At 38.8% G+C, this 22,565-nt stretch overlaps 1 protein-coding gene across 1 annotated transcript in view; it reads right to left on the bottom strand.

Moving 5' to 3' along the window:
- Window positions 1-14,759: 14,759 nt before the first annotated feature.
- LOC136256269 (uncharacterized) overlaps window positions 14,760-22,565 on the bottom strand; it is a 29,976-nt gene continuing 22,170 nt past the window's right edge. Inside the window, exons 11-17 of the mRNA XM_066049195.1 lie at window positions 22,396-22,469; window positions 22,198-22,353; window positions 21,972-22,146; window positions 21,778-21,918; window positions 15,223-15,296; window positions 15,025-15,180; window positions 14,760-14,973 (exon numbers count right to left, since the gene is read on the bottom strand). Of these exons, the coding sequence (XP_065905267.1) occupies window positions 14,845-14,973; window positions 15,025-15,180; window positions 15,223-15,296; window positions 21,778-21,918; window positions 21,972-22,146; window positions 22,198-22,353; window positions 22,396-22,469 (905 nt within the window). The 3' untranslated portion in view covers window positions 14,760-14,844. The remainder of the gene's footprint in view (window positions 14,974-15,024; window positions 15,181-15,222; window positions 15,297-21,777; window positions 21,919-21,971; window positions 22,147-22,197; window positions 22,354-22,395; window positions 22,470-22,565) is intronic.

Here is a 22,565-nt window from a genome sequence, read left to right as displayed (position 1 = left end):
AGCACATAGGGCCAGTATTATATATAAAACTAGTAATCGAAATTGGCACAAGAGTAGTGCAGAAATAACAAACAGAGTTTAAAGAATTTAAACAAGATTAATGTTATAGCAAATGTCACGTGCTGCACATTACAATACCCTGGTGAACACTATTTAGAACTAAACGCATGTGTATACTCACACTCACATTTCAGTTTAGGGGAAGGTAGTTGTTTTCTGCTGTTCTCTCCCCACCCAGCCCTCTGTCCCTGATGATTAAGGGCTTATTCTCACTGTTAGCTGTGTCAATGATTATATAATACTACAATGAACTAACTGCATCTGTGTTCAGCACTATTTATGCATACAAGCTACCCCATTATATACATGCATGTGATGATTTTTTTCCTTTCAGTATTTCTCCTGGTGCATCTGTTGACATCTACTCTGGTGATCACCCAATGTATTGGATGGCTAGTTCCTTGTGTATGATTGCTTAATCTGCTTCACATATATACTGTTGATTCCCAATAGGTTATACACTGGCAAAGCGTATACAAGAAATTGTTGGTGTCATCATCAGGACAGATAGTTACCATAAGCAACAGTGTGTATATGTACAGGCAATGGTTATAATACCTGCAAGTGTTATATTGTGTACCAGCAGGTGTTATTGGGTTAGCAAGACCTGCTCTGCCTGCTGGAGGTGTTATCATGCCTGCAAGTGCTATGGGTGCGAGAGTCACCTGTATCAGCATTGTTCCAGCAAGAGTTGGTGAAGAGTCTTGTGTGCCAGCAAGAGTTGTTGTGCCAGTTGCTGTTATTTCAGCAAGAGTTGGTGTGTCAAAATGAATTCTCCATTCCTATAGCATGGAATGTGATCATGGAATGTGATGGCATGGAGTCCTACTTAGGTGTCCACCATTCCTAGTAAAACTTCTACTTTTTGGCCTCATTATCACCCAAGTCAAGAATCGAACTTGTAGGGAGGTTCTTGTGTGCATGTACCAGTGGACTAAAAGATTTGTAGGGTAATTTATGGTGGCAGGACTCCATGCACCTACCAAATTCCACTACAATTGGAGGATTGAGTGGCAACAGCCTTGTTTGAATTGGAAGTTTGAGTGGCCAAGCATCAACGTTGAAGTATGATAGGAGTTTGTCAACAAGAAGGTGAGCTAATAACATTAATGTACCAGTAAGGGGGGGATGAAATAATGATAGCTTGCTGGCTTGCAACCTTAGTGAGTTTTGGGAAGATATTTACACCAGTAATTTGTAGGTGAATAGTACATACAGTAGTTGGATGCAGAAGCTAATGCTTAAGATAGTGATAGCTAGCCATTTTAGCTTAATTTTCTACTTATTAAAATCTTTTCAATTTGTAAAAAAGTGGGTTGGTCAAGCCTGTGAAACAACTAATTAAGCTGATATGTTGCCTAAATCACGTACAAATTCCTGTGCCTAGAATGACTTGTTCAGCTACCAACAAATGCTGAGCTCCTATTATGAATCATATACTATAAAAATATTCTCTTGCCAATAGAATAGCATCCATTCTCATCATGGCTCTCCACAATACCTTTTTTTAGAATATGCTGTATGACTATCACATTACAAAACAATTTCTTATTTTCCAGGGCACAGCCTATATATATCTAGACACACGATAGTGTGTCGTGCGGCCCAAGAAGCCGGCGCGCCACACCGTGAGTATATTAACAGGAAGAAAGAAAACGCAATTTTCACACCTATGTATCTCTGTGATCCCTTATCCGATTGGAACCAAATTTGCTAGAGAGGTGCCGCCCAGTTAGGGGAGTCTACATACCAAATTTGAAGAAAATCGCTCCAGCCATTTCCGAGATACGAGCGAACAAAATTTCGTTTTAATTTCTTCGTTTTTTTCTTCTACTTCTTCATTTCGCACACTTCGCAAAATCCGCCATAAAACACAAATGCGTGCTCGGATCGGGCTGAAATTTGGCACACTTAAAGGGCTCATTAAGGCGGATCTCTGTACCAACTTTGGTAGGAATCCGATGAACATTCACGGAATTATGACCGATTATTTGTGTAAAATAAGGTCGAAGGTCTGTCACGCCTACAGGGTAAACCCCTTGGAGGAATCAGTTGAAAATTGATATGTAGATGGAGCAACTATCGTAGGAGTGCCTTTTTGTGGTTTGAAAGGAATTGGAATAAAGACCATGGAGATATGACACAAAACCCAACCTGTGTCAAAATTACGCGATCGATTTTTATGAATAAAAAAACTATTAGTTTTCGTGTCTACCAGGCAAACCGCTTAGAGCAACGAGCTGAAAATCAGTATGTAGCTGGAATAATCATCATGGAAAGTTCTTGCAGTAGTACAGAAGAATCGGATTACAAATCACTGAGTTATGATTCGAAAGGCAACTATGTGCAGCAAATGCGAGATCGAGATACTCTAATAGAACAGCCACCCTAATAAAGCATTCAGCTGCATGTATAATTTACTCAGTTATATTACATTGCAAGTTATTCTGTAGGGAATTCAGCTACAAACAAGTCACCCTGTAGTCAGATCAGCTAGAAGAAGGTACCTAATAGAGAGTTCAGCTACAAAGAAGCCATCATGTAGAGAGTTCAGCTGAAATAAATCACCCTGTAGAGAATTCAGCTACAAACAAATCACCCTGTAGAGAGATCAGCTAGAAGAAGTTACCTTGTAGAGAGTTCAGTTACAAAGAAACAATCATGCAAAGAGTTTAGATGCAAACAAATCACCCAGTACTCAGAAAGTTCTGCTATGAACAGATCACACTATAGAGAGTTTAGTTAGAAACAAGTCATCCTGTAGAGAGATCAGCTAGAAGAAGTCACATTGTAGAGAGTTCAGTTACAAAGAAACAATCATGCAAAGAGTTTAGATGCAAACAAATCACCCAGTAAAAAGTTCCGCTATGAACAGATCACACTGTAGAGAGTTCAGTTAGAAACAAGTCATCCTGTAGAGAGTTCAGCTAGAAGAAGTTACATTGTAGAGAGTTCAGCTACAAAGAAACTATCATGTAGAGAGTTCAGCAGCAAACAAATCGCCCTGTAGAGAATTCAGCTACAAACAAATCACCCTGTAGAGAGTTCAGTTAGAAACAAGTCACCCTGTAGAGAGTTCAGCTAGAAGAAATTACGTTGTAGAGAGTTCAGCTACAAAGAAACTACCATGTAGAGAGTTCAGCTGCAAACAAATTGCCCTGTAGAGACAAACAAATCATCCTGTAGAAAGATCAGCTAGAAGAAGTTACCTTGTAGAGAGTTCAGCTACAAACAAATCACCCTGTAGAGGGTTCAACTACAAACAAGTCACCCTGTAGAGAGTTCAGCTAGAAGAAGTTACATTGTAGAGAGTTCAGCTACAAACAAATCACCCTGTAGATAGTTCAGCTAGAAACAAGTCACCCTGTAGAGAATTCAGCTACAAACAAATCACCCTGTAGAAAGATCAGCTAGAAGAAGTTACCTTGTAGAGAGTTTAGCTGCAAACAAATCACCCAGTAAAATGTTCCGCTATGAACAGATCACACTGTAGAGAGTTCAGTTAGAAACAAATCATCTTGTAGAGAGATCAGCTAGAAGAAGTTACCTTGTAGAGAGTTCAGTTACAAAGAAACAATCATGCAAAGAGTTTAGCTGCAAACAAATCACCCAGTAAAAAGTTCCGCTATGAACAGATCACACTGTAGAGAGTTCAGTTAGAAACAAGTCATCCTGTAGATAGATCAGCTAGAAGAAGTCACTTTGTAGAGAGTTCAGCTACAAAGAAACCACCATGTAAGAGAGTTCAGCTACAAACAAATCACCTGTAGAGAGTTCAGCTAGGAACAAGTCACACTATAGAGAGTTCAGTTAGAAACAAGTCATCCTGTAGAGAGTTCAGCTAGAAGAAGTTACGTACATTGTAGAGAGTTCAGCTACAAACAAATCACCCTGTAGATAGTTCAGCTAGAAACAAGTCACCCTGTAGAGAGATCAGCTAGAAGCAAGTCACCTGTAGAGAGTTCAGCTAGAAGAAGTTACATTGTAGAGAGTTCAGCTACAAAGAAACTACTATGTAGAGAGTTCAGCAGCAAACAAATCGCCCTGTAGAGAATTCAGCTACAAACAAATTACCCTGTAGAAAGATCAGCTAGAAGAAGTTACCTTGTAGAGAGTTCAGCTAGAAACAAATCACCCTGTAGAGGGTTCAGCTACAAGTCACCCTGTAGAGAGTTCAGCTAGAAGAAGTTACATTGTAGAGAGTTCAGCTACAAGAAACTACCATGTAGAGAGTTCATCAGCAAACAAATTTCCCTGTAGAGAATTCAGCTACAGACAAATCACCTTGTAGAAAGATCAGCTAGAAGAAGTTAGACATCAAATTATCGTAAGTAACAACTGTACTATTGACTGCTCTATTAGAGCATCTCAATTGTCTGTAGGTATACTTTGTGCCACCTCTAAATTTTCCACTGCTAATTTCTTAAAAGCCATTCACGCTAGGGCTACCTTTCTTTTTAAAAAATTACAAGATTTTTCATTTATACACCTCACAAGATTATTGCAACTAATCATTCAAGCCATATACTGGATAGGAACAAAATAGGAGACAGAAGCTTATAAGTAACTTGTATCTGTACTGGTAACTATAGTGGTAGCAAGAGTTCATAGTAATGGACACTTGCAATTGGTGGGTAGCAATGGCAGTTCTGAACTATGATCATTCCTGATATAGCAAATGATTACATAATCACTAACCACAAAATGTAGCTGAAAATTTTTTCACAGTACATAATTTTCAGTTTTCATGCTATTAACACCTTTGGGTAAACATAGAAGGCAGAACTAGTACTGTACAGTGTTTACCCAGGTGTTTACCATACATTACAGTCAATTCAATACAAGATATTGTGTCCACAAAGAATTCACTGGAGCTCAAACCAATTTATTTGGTCAACTATTCTTCTGCTGTAGTTTAAAATGAATCACTGAAGATAACACAGAAAATTGGCTAATAGCTAGCAAACTTTCTAATAAAACATACTGCTACTTAGCTGAATACTCTATAAGGGATATTGACTGTTCTGTTAGAGTATATACACTGATCATTTCTGATGTGAAGTTTCGTGCTTTATACAAATAGACACCATTTTACTTTCTGATATGTTGGGCTACGTATACTCTGTACTGACATATTTTTAAGCAAATTAACTACTGAAGTACAAAGCACATCTGTCAGTTCTGGAGGTTTCCTCTCAAGTGATTGACGTTTGTCTCAACTGAAGCAAATTAAGGGTGTCATGTGGCAACACACAGTACAGGTATGGTGATTTCCAGAATTTTATATTTAATGGAAAGTTATCATATGTGCAAACCACTCTAAGATCATAGGATGATAGATTTTTAAAGGCAAAATTTTCTTATTTATTTTCATGACCAAAATGCTAACACTACAATAAAATGTATATTGTATATTTGTGTGTAATTTATGTGATGAACTCTAAACATGATGTCATGAACATAACTTTCAGTGGGATATGTGATGTGTAGGAGATGACAGTTCACATTTGCTAGTTGATGAGGCAAATCTGAATCATCATCTCCCATACACCACAGGAGTGCATACAAATTTAGAGTATATATCACATTTGTGCAAATATGCATTTATTGTAGTGTATAAAGTTCTAAAACATGGCATGACTACACAAATACACAGCTTTGTAAAAGTATTTTACAGTTTCACTGTCCATGCTGGTAACCTCAATAAAAGGCCACTTTGCATTTCAATTTGGAAGAGCAAGCGAAAGAGCAGTTATCCTTGGACCTTAATAGACAAGCCAGAGCTAGCTTTAGCAGTTCAACAAGAGACAATTGATGAAACTGCTGCATTTACAGGGCCGAGCCTGCAGTTGAGATACTCGTCATTGCAATAAACTCTGATAGAACATACTCTAATAAAACATGCAGTAGAATAGATCCACTGCTCAAATTACACTGCTTAGCCTAAGCCATTGTAGTTAGTGTTTGTACTTTTCAAAGTTCTAGTGAATTATATGCATGGAATTGGGCTAATTAATAATGCATGTCTGCCATTAGCAAAATTACTAAAGAACTAAACTTTCCCTTTCAGCATTGATGATATAATTGGTTAATAGCTACTAGACACGAATATATTATTTTAGCCCTAACGGCACCCTCCCCGATATCTAGCTAGAAGTGAAACCTAGTTTTGCATACAAAAAGAAAATAAGAACTAGCATACATAGACCTACAAAACACCACACAGACTGCCAGCAAACACACAATCAACCCCTAACAGGGGCCTTAACAAGAAAGCCCTGAGAACACTGGAGGGAGTGGGAGAATGAAGCAGAGTCCAGCTCAAACAAGAGACTACCAGGCAACCAAACTGAAAAGATGAGAAATTGAATTAATATATATTGTAGCACAAAATTACATACCAGGATATAAAAAAAGAAAGAGACTTTGTATGTAAAATAGCCACCATGCAGATACCATTTCAGAGCATCTATTTTCAAAAAATTCCTGAGGGAGCATGCCCCCCAGACCCGCTAGCTTCAGATGCTTATACATGATGCATGTGCTTCACACATGAAATATCACAATAAAAGTGACACTGTGCATAACCCCCATTGGTATAGTCCATGGATGGTCTGACCAATCAAAATCATTGGGTTCCAGTCCTGGTTTAAACTAGAAGTTGAGTCCTACTTGATGGTACACCCCACCTCGAATCAACAAGTTTTTGCAATATGTGAAGTAGAACCACTACCTCAAACAGAAAGCATCCCCAGCCCTCCACCTACACATACCGGTTGCAACACTGAACACACAAGGCAAGACTATTATGAAGATTTTAAGTTCCTTTAATATACTTAGTCAGCTAGAGAACTCATCCTTTACAAGGGCTCCACAGTAGTCCATGTCTTTTAGTATTTATCCATCCATTGCTGTACCAACAAGACACTTTTCTAGTCTTCTCTGGGTCAGTAGCAATGCCTTCCCTTGAGACAACGTTCCCTAAGTACGTAGGTCACTGACACCCTGCACAATCCAGTTTCTACAGAATGACACCTAAGTTCTGAAGCTGTTCATCAAAGTCATGGCCAACAACTCTAAGTAAATAAACAAGGCACCTTGAATATTGTCCATGAGTATCTGAAACATGGCAGGAGCATTACAAACAGTATCAACTTAAACTCAAAAACGCCCCTGTGTGTAGTAAATGCTGTCTTCTCTCTATCACTCTCTGCCACTTAAACCTGCCAGTGTCCATTTAGTAAGTCCAATATGGAGAACCACTGAGACCATGATAGTGTATCCAAAGTATATCATTGATACATGAAAAGGGGTAAGCATCTTCAGTTACAAGTTACTGAGTTTAATTTTCTTTAATTAATGCAGAAACAGGCAGAACCATCTTTCTTCTTGACAAGCACGATGAGAGATTCCCATGGGCTTGTTGATGGTTGTATAATGTCTCTTGATAACAAGTTACCTAGCTATAAGAGTTGGTGTACCTCTTCTAACTGGTGGTATTTTCCTAGGTTGTCAGCAGATTGGGTGACTTCCTCCACTGTTACTAGTATATTGTACTGAACTCGTCAGTTTGTCCAAGCTTTTTATCATTAAGGGGCGAAAACATCAGGCATAGAGCTTGTTCTACTGTTGGCAATCCAACTGATCACTTCCACAAACAAGTTCCCACAAGAGCTTTTGTTCAGCGATATTAACACTTGCTGGAACATCAGGGTGAATTCTGGAGACTTTGAATTAGCATTTGCCACTGGGTATCTGTTGTCTGATGCAGATGGTGGTATCACCAAGTAAGTATGGTAATTGCTATATCCTAGTAGCTTCTGAATACTTTACAGGTTGTCCTATACATTATACTTTTGAAATTGCCTATTATGCTTTTAAGAAATTTAATGTTCCAAAATTTTCCCTATTAGCTACAAGGGCGGATTTAAGGGGGGTGCTTGGGGCGCTGAAGCACCCCCCTCCAAAATTTTACAATGAGCAAGCTAAGAAGCTACTAGAAGCTGTAGTACAGGTACAGTTGCATTTTATACACATGTATGGGCAATGAAAAGATGGAAAGAGCAAGGGGAATAGCTAATCTTATCCAAGAATTACTATGAGGGGTTCAAAATTATATTTTTGGAGTAAGTCTTACCTTAGAAGTTGCTAAATCCCAAATACTCTAATAGAACAGTCAACTACTCTAATAAAACACTCAACATTAAAACTATAATTTTCAAGAAGTTACCAGAGAGTAAGCTGAAATTAAACCTATTCTTCTAGACCTGTGCACTGCTACCCTCACCATTGCACCAAACATCCTGCCATATACCAATCACTTCAAGTAAAAGATTTATACCTTCAATGTACTATAAATTGTATAAAACATCATTAATTGAAAATCTATTCTGAAAATAACTTTTTCTGTCAAATATATAGTTTAAGTTTTTTAGACTCTGCTACAAACTTGATTCTTGGGTTGAAATGCTTCTCTTGCAAGTAAAACAGTAGTCTTATATAATAGTGAATTTCTTAGCTTTTATAAAGTTCACAAGGCTGAAACATCTGAGTACTGTTCGTTTTTGTCTCCCTTACTTTATCAAATCCCATGCTACATTTGTATAAATCTAGCAGCTTTGGAGTTTGCACTATCAAATCCCTTGAAGCTCATAACTTTAAGCTTAAATGATACTGCAGCATTTATGTTGTCATGATCATTGTGTGCTAAAAAGGGGTTAGTTGTGGCCAAAAACTAGTTGTATTTGCAGACTAGTTGTAAAACAATTATAATGATGGATGGATCCATCATTTAAAAGTTAGATTGAAATAGCGAGAACAGTGGCTACATATGAAGTACATAGATCCAATCCTGTGTTTTAAATATTCTCCCTGACCTTATATTCAATACACTCTTTATTCTCTTTGACAAGCCACTACTATACATTTTCTTAAAATCCAATAACAAGAAACAGTGTATAGTTCTGTTTCTAAATTAAAATTGCTTCCAACTGAACTCATTCAAATTAAAATCACTTCCACTTGAACTCATTTATCTTGTACCCAGATTTGGTTAAAAATAGCTTCTAGATTCAATCTTGTGATAGCCATTTTCCAAAAATTTCCAGGGGGTCTGGGAGTGTATATGCCACCAGATCTAGAGCCCCCCTAGCTGGAGAATTGTATACAGCTAAGTGCACATACACTCCATACACTGGTGAGTCAGTCTACTTGCCCTCTCCACTCCCACTTACCCTCTCTACTGTTTGGACAGCTATATAGTGCCATGAGACTGTAAATTATGCTATACTTCAAAACACTAAATTGGATCATGTGCAGCTGATACCCATATATTTCCACTACTAGTTCTTTAAGATGTTAGTCTAAGGCCACTACAATGAGATTACTTGTTTCTCATCAACCGCCCGCACCAAAATTTTCTTTTGCCCATGCGCACTTATTATTGCACGAGATGGCAGCATGGCTTTTTTGAGTGTTGTGGTAGTGGGTTTATCACGTAGAAAAGCACTATTTCCATGAAAAACTGCAATCCCATTGAGATACAGACACCATTTATGAGTGTTTTTTACTTCTGTGTTGATTAGAGAGCTTTCTGGAGCATCAACAACCACCAAGGCATCAACAGTGAGTGCTACAGTGTACATTAGACCATACACTAGCATTGGTATCGTGACCTGCATGCCCTATGTGCAGGGCCATCATATCTAAGAGACATAGTAGCTTTAGTGTTGCTACTTCTGCCACAAGCTTACACAGCCCCTCCCCCTAATAAGACTGACCAGCCTACATGTGCTAAGACTGCTGCTGTCTGCTGCTGCATGGTACATGACTCCAAGACTGGTGGAACTTTCGCAAAGGACTTGAATGCTATGTTACTGAAGTTGAAGTTTATGTGCACTTGGAATTTTACCTTCAGTGTGCACCAGTGCTTGGTGTGCATCCTGCCAATAGCCTAAAAATAAAGGATTATTATACTGGTTTTGTACAAATATGCTATGGCTTGTGCAATAATGAGATAATGAGATAACCCGCCCGCCCGCATGTGTTACTCTATGAGAAGTTGATGAGAAACAAGTTATCTCATTGTAGTGGCCTAAGATTGAATTTTAGCTACATGGCTGCACCCTTTAGTTATAGTGACAAACTGTAGGGATAATGGTATCACATAAACAAAGTGACCGGCATCATTTTTGGCTCAAAATTACTACTAAATTCAATCTCAAATTTGCAAAATTTTCCTGTGGGGGTTTGCCCCCAGACCCCCCTAGATAGAGCACGCTCCGCATGATGAGTGTGCTTCTCACACTAGTTGTATCAACTATCTTGCTACATATATAAATGTCCATGTTAGCACCCCCTTCTGAAATCCTAGATTCGCCCCTGAGCTATACTGCTCCAATTATGCCCAGCTGTATCTAAATAATATTATGCTCATTTAAATCGTGTCTTGACTACTCTGTATCTAATGCATCTGTGAACGTTCTATTAGAATATTTCAACATGTGGTGACTGTTCTATTAGAGTAGCGTAATCTCCCAATTATCAGCGAGATTATCAGCAGCACTCAATTATCGGCACAATGTCATGTATTTTCAGTTATCGGCACCAGATTGGTGGGGACTATTCTACGGAACGGAACGGAACGGAACGGAACGGAATGATGGACTAAACCACGGAACGGAACGCTTTCTCAAATTGAAGCTTGCAACTTACCATTGCTGAAACTTCCCTTTCCCTTATAAGTTAGCAGTGGCATCTCCAGTGGGTGATTAAACATAAGATAAAAAGAATTAACGGATCGATTGTGGGTTTTTGTTGGTTGTCATTAGTAACGAAGTATTATTGTGGGATGAGTTGTATCAGTGAAGTTCATCCATACGGAAAGGAACTTTATGTGAGCTGTTTTTCTTATTTAGACTTTAGAAAACAGTCTGGGTCGGTCTTTCAAGTCATAAGTCAGTGTATAAATAAAGCAAGCAGGAAGATACTGGTAACAGGAAAGAGCCAGCTGAATTAAAACTTGAAGAATTTTGTGCAGTGTGTGAGGAGCAAATATTTTGGCAGACCGCAAGGAGGGTATATTCTGCAAACATCACTGAAGTGTATGCATGGAGTTATTTATATATTAACAGCTGGTGCAATGGACTAATGCCGTATTCAATAGTGAGCTGATTTTATCTGTTGCACAATTCAAGGATGTGTCTGACTGCTAGCCTTGAATCAGGCAAAACTCCAAGATCAGCCAAATCTCTATTATAAGCCGCATGTGAAACCATGCCCGTAGCCACCAGGCAAACGTGATTTGGACCAGGATGTGTGTGTAATTTCAATGTATCTAGTCAAACCTGAAATGGAACACTCACATTAATTACATACCACCTAAGAATCCTAGGATTTCTTAAGTGTAACATTTCACATGCTTCACTTCAAACAAAACAGGTTAAATTTAATTTGTTCGTCTATTTTCAAGTGATTCCCAGTCCAGCTGGTCCATGAAATTACAATGGGATCACATGTATTTGTTACATTGCGGGCTGTCCTGTGTTGGATCTACTCTAGAGTTGAGATTTCAAGGTAGACTCACTGCCAATGTACTGACACTAGTACTGTTGTAGCATGTTTAAGTGGAGGACAAATGAAATAGTAATGCTAGATTATTTATGTATACAAATTTTTCATAATGAAATTGATATCCCATTTTGATTTGTACTTCCACTTTGCAACATATTCAAGAACAAGAAGCTACCACACTTAATCTCCAACCACTGTCATTAATTAACCAAGACCTCACTAGTCTGTAATTCACCTTACTGTAGTGATTTTATTGATTCATCTGTATGTTTTCTTCATTTTCCTTTGAAGTTGTACCAAGAGTTCATAATAAGGTGGAGAGTGTCTAACTTGAACGCATTCACCAAACACCCTGCTTAAAGTAACACCTCGGCCTTATTTCAGAACAAAGGCTTTACCTTAACGCTAATCAACAGTTTTCTATCTCCCAGTAAAGGTGTTGATTTGATGAAAGGTGAACTTTACGCAGGGTGTTTGTACAGGCCATACTGAGAGTTAGACACTCTCCCCCATACAAATCAGTATTACGAACTCTTGGTTGTACAGCATAGGTAAACAAAGATAAGTTTCTCTCCCATCTTATTCTAGGATTTCTATTGACAAGGAAAATTCAATTATTTGTATACAGGCTCAAATTTGAGAAAATATAAAGAAAGTGAATTAATATTATACAGTCAGTTTGCTTTTGGATATTTAATGTCTCCAACCACAACAAAAATTCGATGAATCCATGCATCTCATCACTGGTCGTCTGAACATTCTGAAAGTGATACCTCACTCAATCAACCATATATTCTGTTTATTAGACTGCATAAAGTCATGATTACCTAAACAATCACTTAATTAATGTTTTATAATTATCCTATTCCATTTTCCTGGAGGTTCCACTGATAAAATGCAATTTCAGCAATGATAGCAGCTAGCCAAGCTGCAAGTTGATTCAGAAAGCATTCCATTCTGTAAAATAGACCCCACCCAGAATTCAACTCAGTACTCAGGCTGAGATATCTGACAATAGTCCACTACTCTGTTAATGAATCATTGATGTTCACACAATATAGCCTCCTTGAGGTATCTGAATGTTTGCTCCTCATACACTACACAAAATTCCTTTAGATTCTGCTTAGACTGAGTTGATTCAGCTTGTCACCATACTTGTTTCCTTTGTAGTGTAGCTATACACATACTGATTTATGCCGATTAGAAAGGCTGGGCCTCAGACTGTACATTCTAAAGTCAAGTAAGTAAAAATAACTCACATACTAGTAAAAACAAGTCATGCATTAAGTTCCCTACTTGATATATCCGAAGATGAACACACTGAGTCAGCTATTCCCACAATTAGTACTTCGTTACTAATGACAACCAACAAGAACCCACAATCGATCCTTAAATTCGTTTTATCTTTCTTGGGGTACGTTTGATTACCTGCTGGAAGTGCCACTGATAACTTGTACAGCAATGGTAAGCTGCAAGCTTCAATCTGAGAAAGCATTCCGTTCCGCAGTTTAGTCCATCATTCCGTTCCGTTCCGTTCCGTTCCGTTCCGTTCCGTAGAATAGACCCCACCCACAAGATTACGTATATTGCTTCAATAATTTACGGCATCTCTTAAACAGGTGGTGAACTTAATTCAAGTTGAAAACTGTCCTACTAACTGTAGAAAATGTTTACTGCTTGGTTGATATAGACCAGTACCAGTTTTGGGGGTACTAGTGAGCATTGTCCTGAGATGCCACGAAGCGAAAGTTATGTTATGTTATTATCAATTTTGTCAAAGGACCGGGTTGTACAAAAGGACAAGCCTGTAGGCGTACTTCCCACAAAAAGCACATACACACCAGAAATTACAAAAACAATGACATTAGCAAATACACCTGTAAAACAAAACTACTACAAGAACAAAAATAAATACTAACAAAACAAGAACATTAAGTATACAGAAGATTCAAAAAAGAAAACGACGGAGGGCTAAAGTGTGTCTAGAACAGGTCTAGAAAAGGACGAAGAAGGGGAAGACCGCGTTCACGCTCAGCTCCAGCAGTTTAACACCCTGAAGAAGCGAAAGCAGTGGACAGACATGATGACACGAGATGACAGCATTCGCTCCGCCAGTAAGGGCGGGCAAATGGCACTAAAACAGTACGATGTTTTTAGACACCATAAGATAGAGCGGGGGGAAGGTTGTTCAAGGTGCTAATCCTGGTCTAAGCCATGTTTATCACATACTGAATGGTAGAGCTTTTAGTGTGTACTCAGACTGTTAAGGTAGGGTATGATCAGTGTAGAAAGCAAGTTCAAATGATTTGCAAACCACTGAAGGCGAGACATCTAACACTTCTAGTGCTAGAGAACCACTTCAGTCATCTCTAGGTGTTTCAACAACTGGTGGAAGTGTAGGTCTGGATATCACCAACTGTTACTCAAGCTTTGTAAACACTAGTCTATATAGCGAAAAAGACCAGACCAACTGTGCACCATGGTGCAAGTTCTCTGCAGGCAACTGCCAGAGTTTTAAATCATACTGAATTCAAATCAACGTAGCCACAGTGGCGTAAAGAAGATGTTTATCACATTTCTAAATACAACATTAAAGCACATGTTTGGAAAGCTTTTCCAAAATATTTGAAAATAAATTCAGATTTGACCATTGACTTTGCCTGAAATGCCAAAAATTTCTCCTTCAAACTTTCCGACGTGACTAGTTTGGAGAATTAGTGGAGTCTTAATTTTTTTAATGATCCCCCCCCCCTCCCACACACAATTCATTGCTGGTACAAGAAGAAATGGCCTTTTGGATGGTAAGCAAATATCATTACTGCTAGTACAAAGACAAAACCAAAAGAAAGGAAGAATGATTGGTCTGACATGGCTGGGCTATTTGGTCCCAGCACACAATCAGTCACCCAAACAATGGAACTGCTGTAACTGATTGTGTAAGTTGTGGATCTGCATGTAAATTATGTATTTATAAATAACTAAACTGTTTAGAGTACAGTAATTACACACGGTTATTACCTATATTAAATGCAAATGCTTGCATACAGTTGATATGCTGCATGAATGCTCCACCTGTGTAACGGTATGTGTGTAATGCTTCCATGCAACATGATGTGACTGCATGTATGTAAATGGACCAAATAATGTCATGTACATGCTGACAAAATCATTACATACAAATTGCATGCACACAATGTCAGAGTGTACGTAAATTTATTTACATTGGACTGTAAAGGTAACTGGTGTATCCAGAGGTCCATTCATCAGGTTGAATGGGTGTGACTTGTTATACAGGTCGGTATAGTAGAACAACTTCGCATCTATCAGCTCATCAAATGATACCTGTAATAGAATCATTTGACATCACCGGCCACCGGCAACTACTAGTATTACATATCCATCACTGTCAGTGTCCATCAAGGTGAAAGCAGCAAGAGCCTGTTCTTCACCAGCCCTCCAAGAGTTCATCTTCATGTACTCGTCTTTAGACATGTAGCCATCTTTCTTAAGATCCATTAGGGGAAAGTTGTCTCTGAATGTTTCTGCAGCCTAAGTAGGATTGGTGACTGGACTATATATTTGATGTGTTACCTTTTCTTTGAAGTCAGGTTGGTTAACAGACACCCAGAGGTTCTTGATGAACATCTCCTCAGTGAGTTGGTAGTCTGCAACAACACACATGCTTACATGAAGATTGTTTCCTAAGACCACAACATATGTGACCAAATCTGCAAAAACCCTGACACAATAATGCATTTTTCAAATTCCTGATAACTACATTTCTGTTTTCAACATAGCCAAAAAGCGAGCTCAAGCAAATTCCAAACAATTCATACTGTAATTCAATAGTAAATAGAACAACATATGGCTTATGTGACTAGAATAAATATCAGGATGGCGGCAAGGTTATTATTAACAAGGTCATAATGGAAAACCAGACACCTATCTTTATTGCTTCATAACTATAGTGCTCTCTCGATTATCCGAATGCCATGGGACCAACCAGTGTTGAGATAATCAAAAAGTTTGAATAAACAAAATACATACCCTAATCAAGACACACAGTAGTGTGTTGTGTGGCCAAAGGAGGCTGGTGCGTGCACGATAGACAAGTGTGTATTATACAGGAACCAAAATAAGGCAGTTTTCACGCACCTGTAACTTGGTTGTGTCTGGAAGGAAATGGAACATATTAGGTGTGGAAGCTTCCTCGGGGTGGGATACCCCAAATTTGAGCTAAATCGGTTTGGCCATCTCTGAGATACACGCCTTCAAAGTTTGTCTTATTTTCTTCATTCATCTTTTTGCAATACATAGAAAAATCACTATAACTTGTGCATGCTTTATTCAATTTTCTTCAACTTTGGAACACTATTACAACATATTACAGTACATTTACATACCAATTTTTATACAGATCGGATAAATACAGGTGATTTATGCGCGATTTTTAATAAACACAAGTGCAATTTTCTGTCACGCCTACTGGGCAAACCACCAAAGAAAACTAGCTGAATTTTCTTGCAGACCTCTATCATCTATCAAGGTGCAAACTTTTGTTAACAGAATTAAATCCGAATAAAGATCACAGAGTATAATGCGAAAACCAAACATATGTAATCAGCGCGCGATCGAGATACTCTAATAGAGCAGTCACACTCCAATAAAACGTTCAGCTAATAACCCTCAGCTACAAACAAGTCACCCTGTAGAAAGTTCAGCTATGTTACAAGTCACCCTGTAGAGAACTCAACTACAAACAAGTCACCCTGTAGAGACTTCAGCTTCAAACAAGTCACCCTGTATAGAGTTCAGCTCCAAAAGATACTCTAATAGAGCAGTCACACTCTAATAAAATGTTCAGCTAATAACCCTCAGCTACAAACAAGTCACCCTGTAGAAAGTTCAGCTATGTTACAAGTCACCCTGTAGAGAACTCAGCTATAAACAAGTCAGCCTGTAGAGACTTCAGCTTCAAACAAGTCACCCTGTATAGAGTTCAGCTCCAAACATGTCACCATGTAGAGTGTTCAGCTACGTTACAAGTCAAATTTAGCTACAAACAGGTCACCCTGTAGAGACTTCAGCTACAAATGAGTCATCCTGTAGAGAGTTCAGCTATGTTACAAGTCACCTTGTAGAGAGCTAAGCTCCAATCAAGTCACCCTGTATAGAGTTCAGCTCCAAACATGTCACCACGTAGAGTGTTCAGCTACGTTACAAATCACCATGTAGAGAATTTGGCCACAAACAAGTCACCCTGTAGAGAGTTCAGCTACATTACAAGTCACCATATAGAGAGCTCAGCTACGAACAAGTCATCCTGAAGAGAGTTCAGCTACATAATAAGTATGCCTGTAGATAGTTTAGCTACAAAAAAGTCATTCTGTAGAGAGTTCAGCTACATTGCAAGTAACTCTGTAGAGTTCAGCTATGTTACAAGTCACCCTGTATGGAGTTCAGCTATGTTAAGTCCTACAGATCAGGCTCACCCCACAATGCTTTTAGCATCTGTCTAGTTAGCAGTATGGTATTTATACAGTATGATTGCACAACTATGGCCCCTCAGAGAAAGGCAACAATGTACAGGAATTTATTGAGGTTGGGATATTTCTATGGAAAATTGTACTTGCACAAACTCATTAAAGAATCCTTACATGCACATGCATAGTTAAAATGGAATAGGACTATTAATACCAGTGTTTCCCATCACTGATAGAGGCTTGTCCCCACAATGCCATGCATTCACCAAGTTGTTGTTCAGCATCATTTCTCCGCAAAAACTCAAAATATGGCTAGGCTCTTGCATCTTTAAAAATTTCACTTGTGGGATTGAATTATTTACGGTACAGCCCAAGCGCAAGACAACATGGCAGTTGTTTCGTTCACGAAAATCGCGAGCAAAACAGTTGCCATGCCCCTTAATTAGCGATTTTTAAAATCTTGAGCAAAGTTGCATGTGCGAGTGAGTGTGACGTTGCACTTGGGCAGTACCATACTCTTAAACCCTTAAACGTGCAGTATGGTAAAGAATGTTTACATAAAATTAAGGACACGGCTACAAGAATTGCCTCATAATCAGTTTTCCTTTATTCTATTACACTGTATCTATACCAAAACAGCCAAGCTGTGAAAAAGTGTGCAGCCCCCTAAAAAGACAGGGTGAAGCTGTCATTATTGAAATTGATTGGCATTAACATCATTGCAGCCATTTCTTGGCTGCCACCTTTGATATCACAACTTTTTTCACCCAGTCCTTTTAGGGGGCCGCACACTTTTTCACAGCTTGGCTGTTTTGGTAGAGATATCACTTCTTTTTGTATTTACAGCCGGCTTTGGAACTTGCTTTTACTTATCTGTCAGAAAGAACATCCAAATGTTTTAAATGTGTTGTTTTTGTTATATTAATAATTTTGCAACTGTGATTGTATAAACTGAACTCAGTACAGGATGATTTGTAACATAGCTGAACTTTCTACATGGTGACTTGTAACGTATATAACGCTCTACAAGGTGACATGTTTGTAGCTGTATGCTCTAAAAGGTGACTTGTTTGTAGCTGAACTCTCTACAGGATGACTTGTTTGTAGCTGAAGTCTCTACAGGGTGACTTGTTTGTAGCTGAATTAGACAGGGTGACTTGTGCTTTATACACATATGGTAGCTAGCTACTGAATCAGTAACACTGACTCAAATTAGATGATATTTCAACAAATACTGCCATCTGTCGCTGTCCAAGGGACACACTTCAGCTTTTAATGGATTTTTCATAATAATATTTGTATGAGGGAGAGTAGCTAGTTATCTAACTCTAAATATGTTCTGTACAAAATCACTGTGTCAAGTTCACCTTTGATCAAACAATAACACCTATAGCTACACTTCTACTGGTGATAGAGAACTGTTGATTGGTGTTGATAAGGTCAAGCCTTTATTCTGAGAACAGATTGAGGTGTTATTTGCCAGTGTTTTTGCTGAATGTATTCCAGTTATAGATACATACAAACATTATGAACTCTTGCTGTGATTCATAGAGGTATTGTTGTGATTTCCTGCATTTTATTATAATTGTATTTTTACTGAATGTTTCTTCTAGGAGTGCACTGATACATTAATCGGCTTATCGGTTATGAGTTTATCGGCCAGTATTTACCTACATCGGTGTTGGATAAGTGGCTACCGATATAACCGATATTGATCACGTGACTTATAGTTTACCTTTTATCCATGTGTATTGTCTTAACAGGCAGCTACATCCAACAAGAAGATCCACAGGAGATTCTACAATAGCCTGGGCATGGCTTATAAATATGTATGCATCAATCACCCTATGTCAACAAACTTATAAATTCGCTACTGTATTCATTACTAGCATTGCTCTAACTCGAAATCTCGATCAAGGTTAGGTAAGTTTACTAATAAAACATTTGCAAGCTATCTTACTAATACAACAACTTCTATTTAAGGCTATACAATGCTCATGTGAGCTGCTAATTGAGACTCTGCTAGAACAGACGCGTGCTCAAGTTTAATATTATTGGCTGTAACTATGTTTTAGCTGTTGTTGCCAGGTGGAGTAGTCAAATTGTTTACTTACTGCTACAGTACAGTTTTATATGAGTTACCTAGCATTTTATTCAGCTTGCCTTGCATTTACTGGTGTTACACTACGTTGTGGATACCTACGACATTTAGCTACGTACATAGCTATGTCTAAGAAGCGATCACCAATTTGGGAGTACTTCAAGGTAGCAGAGGGTTCCCATTATGCTATATGCAATGCTACCAGTTGCAACAAGAGTGTGTCTCACGGAGGTAAAACAACTGAGGGCTTTCAATACCAGCAACCTTGTTAAAGTCGAAGCATAAAGAGCTACACGAGGAATATCTGAAGAAGCTGTCTGATGGAAAGCTAGCAAAGGATGTTAGACCAGCATCACAATCAAGCAGCAAGCAGCTTACCTTACCAGATATGAGGAAGTGAGATATCAGTGACCCACGACCACAAGCAGTTCATTTCAAAATTGCTGAAATGATAGCCTTGGATTACCAGCCTTTTTCCCTGGTGGATGATGTTGAATTTAATCATCTGGTTAGCGCTTTAGAGCCTCATCATGTTATTCCCAGTAGAAGATACATAACTGAAACAATTATGCCTAAGCTACATGAGAATTGCAAGAAAGGAGTAGAATGTCAACATAAAGGTGTGCAACATTTCAGTTTCACAAGTGATCTCTGGAGCACGACCGTAAGTGTAAATCCCTTGATGAATCTCACAGCACACTGGGTAACAGACGATTTTGTCAGAAAGCGAGCTGTTTTGCATGCACAGTCTTTTGAAGGATCACACACTGGGGATCAAATACACAGAAAGTTTCAAGACATGTTGACTCACTGGGGGATCCAGGAACATCAGATCCACATGGTTCTTAGAGACAATGGGGCCAATATGGTCAAAGTTTTGAACGATGCTGGTCTTCCTCACTATGGGTGTTTCGCACACACTTTGCAGTTAGTTGTAAATGATTGGAGTGCTTTCTCAGAGAGCAGTAAATGATTTACTGGCTTCCTGTAGAAGAATAGTTGGCCACTTCAGTCACTCTTGTCTGGCTTATAGTCGTCTTAGGGAAACACAGCAAAGCCTTAGCTTGCCACAACACCGGCTTATTCAAGATGAACCAACCAGATGGAATTGTTCCTTGTATATGATGCAGCGAATTATTGAAAAGAAAATAGCATTAGCTGTTTATGCCACAGAGAAGTCAGTCATTCAGCTAACTTCCCATCAACTGGATTTGGCTGCCAAAGTTGTTGCTACACTGTCTCTAGTTGAAGAGGTAACAAAATCCATATCTGATTCTGCTGCTCATAATACCATTTGTTAAGCTTTTATCCAAAACCCTCAATGACCACCAAGATGATCGCGGTATCCATACAATGAAGAGTGAAATTGATCTTTCATTGAAAAGGAGGTTTGAAGAAATTGAAGATAATAAAAAATTGGCAGTTGCCACCTTGGTGGATCCCAGATTTAAAGACAAGCTTTTCAGTGGGCAGCTGTCGTTGAGAAAGTTAAGAAGTTGGTGTGGGACCTTGTTAAGTCAGTACACGAATATGGCCATCAGAGTGAAGAAGAGCCTCCTGCAGAGAAGCACCCATGTCCAGAGTCTGGTATATGGAAGACATTTTTAGACATATTGGAAGAAGCTGGAGCAAATGTAAGTGACTCAATTAATTCGCAAGAATTAGGCACTTATCAAGCCAAACCACTAATTATAGTTACACATACCTAATTCATCAGTGCTAATTGTAGGAAATGCTCCTTACCATACATTAGAGGATTCTATGAAAGCCTTGCATTATTTGTATTACATCTGGATGATCAATTTCAAAGTGTTGAGGCATTCCTTGTGATGAATGGCTGCTACCCTGTTGTTGTTCCCTTTGTATTTGGCGCTGAGCTTCTCGTTGTTCAGGCATCATTGTAGCGCATCTGTCGACCCCTTCTTAGTGAAGTGCAGTTTCCCATTGTTTGCTGGTCATTGCAGCACGCCTAGCTGTCACACTCTGCACCTCGCTCAGAGCCTACTGAGAACATCTACGTAAACCGCCATTATAGAATAAAACGTCAAAATAGTTTGTTTTGAACCTTGCTTGTCTTTCATCATCTGTTCTTGTGCTCTTCTTAGCCTGTCACTGCATTCTCTATCTCTCCTCTCTTTCCATCAACCATGTGCAATTCACAGAAAATTTTGCAAAAGAGACATGTGTACCATTTCAACTACCAAGTGTGGGGCCTTCCCATTTCGTCAGGCTTTCCGTTTTATGTTTTCCAGGAAATTTTCGTGCACGAGACGTATGTACCATGTTCTACTGCAAAATTGGGGCTCGCTCAGGCTTGCCCCAAATGTCTCATGATGAAAAACTTTTATAGTGAAAATATTTAGCAATTCATCAAAATTTTCCCTTCAATTTTTATTTCCTTCTGGCACTATTTCAAAGAGTATGTTGTCAAGAGTGATACAGATTTGTACCTAGCTATCAACCCAGACTCTATGAATACCTAGTGTAAGTTTCTAGCACTTTGGGATAAACTATCCTATAAACTAACGAGGTTCAAACACTAACTATAAAACATTAAAATACCTTCAGGGACATTCCGGCCGTTATTGTACAGCTCTACCCAAGTGATGTGTAGTGTCTTCTTGATGCCTTCCTTCTGTACTTTAGGATAGTCCTTGTAACACTGTTCCACTACGTCAGTTAGCAGTTTTACTGTTATGTATCCTAACAATCATAAATGTTAATAGCATCACTAGGTAGTAGTTATAGGAGATAACCTCTTTTCTGTCTGTCCAAAGCGTTGAACACTTTACGCATCTTCACAGCCCACATGTCTGTGTAGCTAGTGTGTGTCACATCCAGTGGTCCATTCATCAGGTTGAATGGGTGTGACTTGTTACACAGGTCGGTATAGTAGAACACCTTAGCATCTATCAGCTCATCAAATGATACCTGTAATAGTATCATATGACATCACTGGCCACCGGCCACTACTAGTATTACATATCCATCACTGTCAGTGTCCATTAAGGTGAAAGCAGCAAGGGCTTGTTCTTCACCAGCCCTCCAAGAGTTCATCTTCATGTACTCATCTTTAGACATGTAGCCATCTTTCTTAAGATCCATCAGGAGAAAGTTGTCTCTGAATGTTTCTGCAGCCTAGGTAGGATTGGTGACTGGACTATATATTGAATGTGTTACCTTTTCTTTGAAGTCGGGTTGGTTAACAGACACCCAGAGGTTCTTGATGAACATCTCCTCAGTGAGTTGATAGTCTGCAACAAACACACATGCTTACACATGCACACATGTTGACACTGACAAGGTTATTACAAAAGGCTAGACCTACGGTACAAACTGGAGACAACTTA

The sequence above is a fragment of the Dysidea avara genome, chromosome 5 (assembly GCF_963678975.1).
Source record: "Dysidea avara chromosome 5, odDysAvar1.4, whole genome shotgun sequence".
Classification (NCBI taxonomy): Eukaryota; Metazoa; Porifera; class Demospongiae; order Dictyoceratida; family Dysideidae; genus Dysidea; species Dysidea avara.
This window is presented reverse-complemented; position numbering and strand designations above follow the sequence as displayed.